Source organism: Aspergillus brasiliensis, assembly GCF_001889945.1.
Source record: "Aspergillus brasiliensis CBS 101740 unplaced genomic scaffold ASPBRscaffold_71, whole genome shotgun sequence".
NCBI lineage: Eukaryota > Fungi > Ascomycota > Eurotiomycetes > Eurotiales > Aspergillaceae > Aspergillus > Aspergillus brasiliensis.
In genome coordinates, this window is record NW_027137512.1 from 1 (window position 1) to 2934 (window position 2934).

At 47.0% G+C, this 2934-nt stretch overlaps 2 protein-coding genes across 2 annotated transcripts; both read left to right on the plus strand.

The window, feature by feature from the left end:
• The first annotated feature begins 1127 nt into the window (after window positions 1–1127).
• On the plus strand, window positions 1128–1547 carry ASPBRDRAFT_49777 (uncharacterized protein). The gene has a single exon (XM_067626418.1). It carries the CDS (start codon window positions 1176–1178, stop codon window positions 1437–1439), a length of 264 nt encoding a protein of 87 aa, XP_067472696.1. The 5' UTR covers window positions 1128–1175; the 3' UTR covers window positions 1440–1547.
• Window positions 1548–2494: 947 nt separating this feature from the next.
• On the plus strand, window positions 2495–2932 carry ASPBRDRAFT_139957 (uncharacterized protein; the record flags this gene model as incomplete). The annotated part of the gene is made up of 2 exons (XM_067619152.1): window positions 2495–2671; window positions 2723–2932. Coding segments are annotated over 2 exons (387 nt in total), but the record flags the coding sequence as incomplete, so codon positions are not given.
• Between the last annotated feature and the right edge of the window lie 2 nt (window positions 2933–2934).

The window sequence follows — 2934 nt, forward strand, 5'->3', positions numbered from 1 at the left end:
TAGCAGAGTCTATGCAAGCTTGCACGCCTTTATATCGCTGAATCGAGCCCACCATATTCAAGAACCGTCTACTGTACAATCTCCTTGTTGTATGTTGGTCTGAGTTGTTGCAGGTTTAACGATGGGACTAGAAATGAATACAGTTCGGGATCCCTGGCAGATGGTCTTGGCGGAGGAAATAAATGTCACTAAGGTGTTCAAGAAGGAATCGTTATTTAGAGCACAGAGCCGAACCCTTGGGGAGGCTAATGCGCGCTCTCTAGCGAGCTGTACTGCTAGCTGGAAGGTCTAATTTAGCAAGGATGTCGCTGTAATAGTGGCCTATTAATTTCCTGAGCAACACATAAGTGCAGTGATTGTTGCTTCTCGCCATTCTACCTTCAGTATCCAAGCAAGACCTGCGCGCATTTGTACTGTACGGCGAGACGGAGAGGCTGCCTTCCATACCAGTCCCTGGTCCAGAGTTCGAGCTGGTTCATGTCTTTGCCAGCCGGCTTCAGCACTGGAACTGGACATGGCTTCTTATCTTCCTCTTCTTACTGGCCGCTCCTACTCACCGCCTTTCCCTTTTGCGCACCTGCCTGTTTACCCGTCAGTACTGCTTACGGATGAGTATCAACTTCGTCTTCTGGAATTGTGGCTTACGCATGTAGGCTCAATTTGCAGATGTTACTTGCTGGTTCTTTCTTTAAGCCCAGACTAATCGAATGATGTGTTGCGAATGGTCCCACGACAGTTTCTTGAAATATATTGCATGCACAGCGGAATCTGTGATGATCCGGGGCTTGTTTGCTCTGTTTGCTTGACTCTTCTACATCTCCAGCCAAGTCGCCTTCTGTTCCCTTCGCTGATTACCGCTTTCAATACTTGTCAGACCACTATACACAAGGAAGACACATCTGAAGGCTCGCAGATATACTCAAGACTGACAAGCTTGTTGATCCTCTCTTGCACTGCCTCTCTTTAACCGCCATGGTCACACCGACACGAGAAAAGATTAACATAGATGAGCTTCTTGACCCCGCCCATGCCAACACACGCGATGAGGAGAAGTTCTGCGACAATCAAAGGTCAGATGCTTGCAGTGAAATGATATGCTACCCCGCACTGAGATAGAATATAGACTTCCGAGTTGCTACTCTGCCAAGACCACAAAACATGCAATCACACACAAGATGCAACGTGGATTGGGTGGGGAAAGAAAGCTGCCTCTCAAAAATTATGTTTGTCCGATGATAGGATGCTCCAAAAACTATCCAACTTATGCCAAGAAAATGAATCATTTTCGCCGGAGGCACCTTCCCAGTGCCACTGAGGACCGACTTAAGGCACAGTTTTACAAGCCACCTAGCCTCGAAAGTCAGCAAGCAGCGACCAAAGACTGCAAGAATAGCCACAGCTGGAATTGTGTTCGCGTGAGTTACCCAAGACTACTGTAAGCATTACCACTGTCGTCCAATCCTATTGATGACTATTCGTGGTCTGCAGAGGGACAGTTGTCAGCATGTATTGGAGCCTCATGAACCAAAGCGCCAAGCGGGAAAAAAGTGTTAAGTGCAGCATATTCCAAGAGATGGAGGATATCCTACCTTCTGGACTCTGCGTATCTTTCAGTAGCGCTGGAAGATGAAGCGAGAACCAGTGGTTGTTCGGCCCACTGGGCGGTTAAATTGACGCCGGGGTTTTTGGCAGCGAAGGAAAAAGAGCTGGACTCAAATAACGGGGGCGATTACCATTCATACAGTGGACCTCAGGCTCCAGCCATCGCCGTTAGTGCTATGCTTGTTCAAAATGTTTTGTCTGCTCTATGCGCTGATCGAAATGTGCACTACAAAAGAGTACATTGGCCTGCTCCAAGCATTGCATGTATTTAATGTGCCTGGCGGGAAAGTTAGTTATCATACCTACTACCTTTGCAGACGAAAGGATTTATCTGCGCAGATTACGGTCACAACCATCGTTTGTTGTGTGTATTCCTGGGTTAGGAATGGCCCACAGATGCCTTATCCCGATCATAGGACTTTTTATCACCGGCAAAAAAACATAACGGTACTGTAGAGTACTTCTTTCGGCTTGTAGTGTGAATAACAGTGATACATGCCATGTTATTCGAGAGGCTGAGCCATAATCTGCGAGCTATGGCACCAGCACCCCTGGTACGCTGATCAACTTCCCTGCTAAAGCGGCATGCAATATATAAAATGTGGTATCAGTAGATCATCAGAGCCTCTTACGAACAACCTAGCAGCACTTTTGATAAGGTGTCAGTAAGAGTTCAAGATAAGATACAACAGACCAAAAGTGATTAGTACAACCTGCCCCAGCAAATTGTTTGCCACACTGTAACCGCTGGCCACTGTCGAAGCAGTACTAGAGTCAAGGTTTGAAAAGGCTGGTATCCACTTCTGTGAACCTGTATATAAACGCACCAATGCTGAAATGGTCGTCCGATTCTCGATAAATCTTTCGCCGCTGGCTCAAGGGGCTCGACCATATGGCACCTATAGTTTCTTCATCCAATGCCAGCCCTAGCCGCCCACAAGATACCAACAGTCTGGTCCTGGAAGGCTGGGGGCAAGGTTTTCTGGTAGGCTCCCTAGCTGTCATGACTGTGATTACCGCAGCAAATATGAAATCAAAGAGGCTCATTCATAAACTCATCATCACTGAGGTAAATTGTCTTGTCCATTTATGAATGATGAGCTTATCCTGAAAGCTTTAGTTACTACTGGCTGCTTTTCACGGGACATTCATCTTTCTGCATGAACCAGCATATGGCTGGTACTTATCGGCCAGCGCTGTCAGTCTGAATGCATCGGCAGCTTTACATAATCTTATTGCCTGGATGAAGGCTCGATCGTTCTTTAATATTTGGGGCAGTCGGTTCTATCTAGCAACCCTGCTGCTAGCACAGTCATACTGGATCCTAGAAGG

What these genes read in the sequence shown, in the direction of transcription:
- ASPBRDRAFT_49777 (XM_067626418.1), top strand. Translation starts at nt 1,176, where the DNA reads ATGCAACGTGGATTGGGTGGGGAAAGAAAGCTGCCTCTCAAAAATTAT.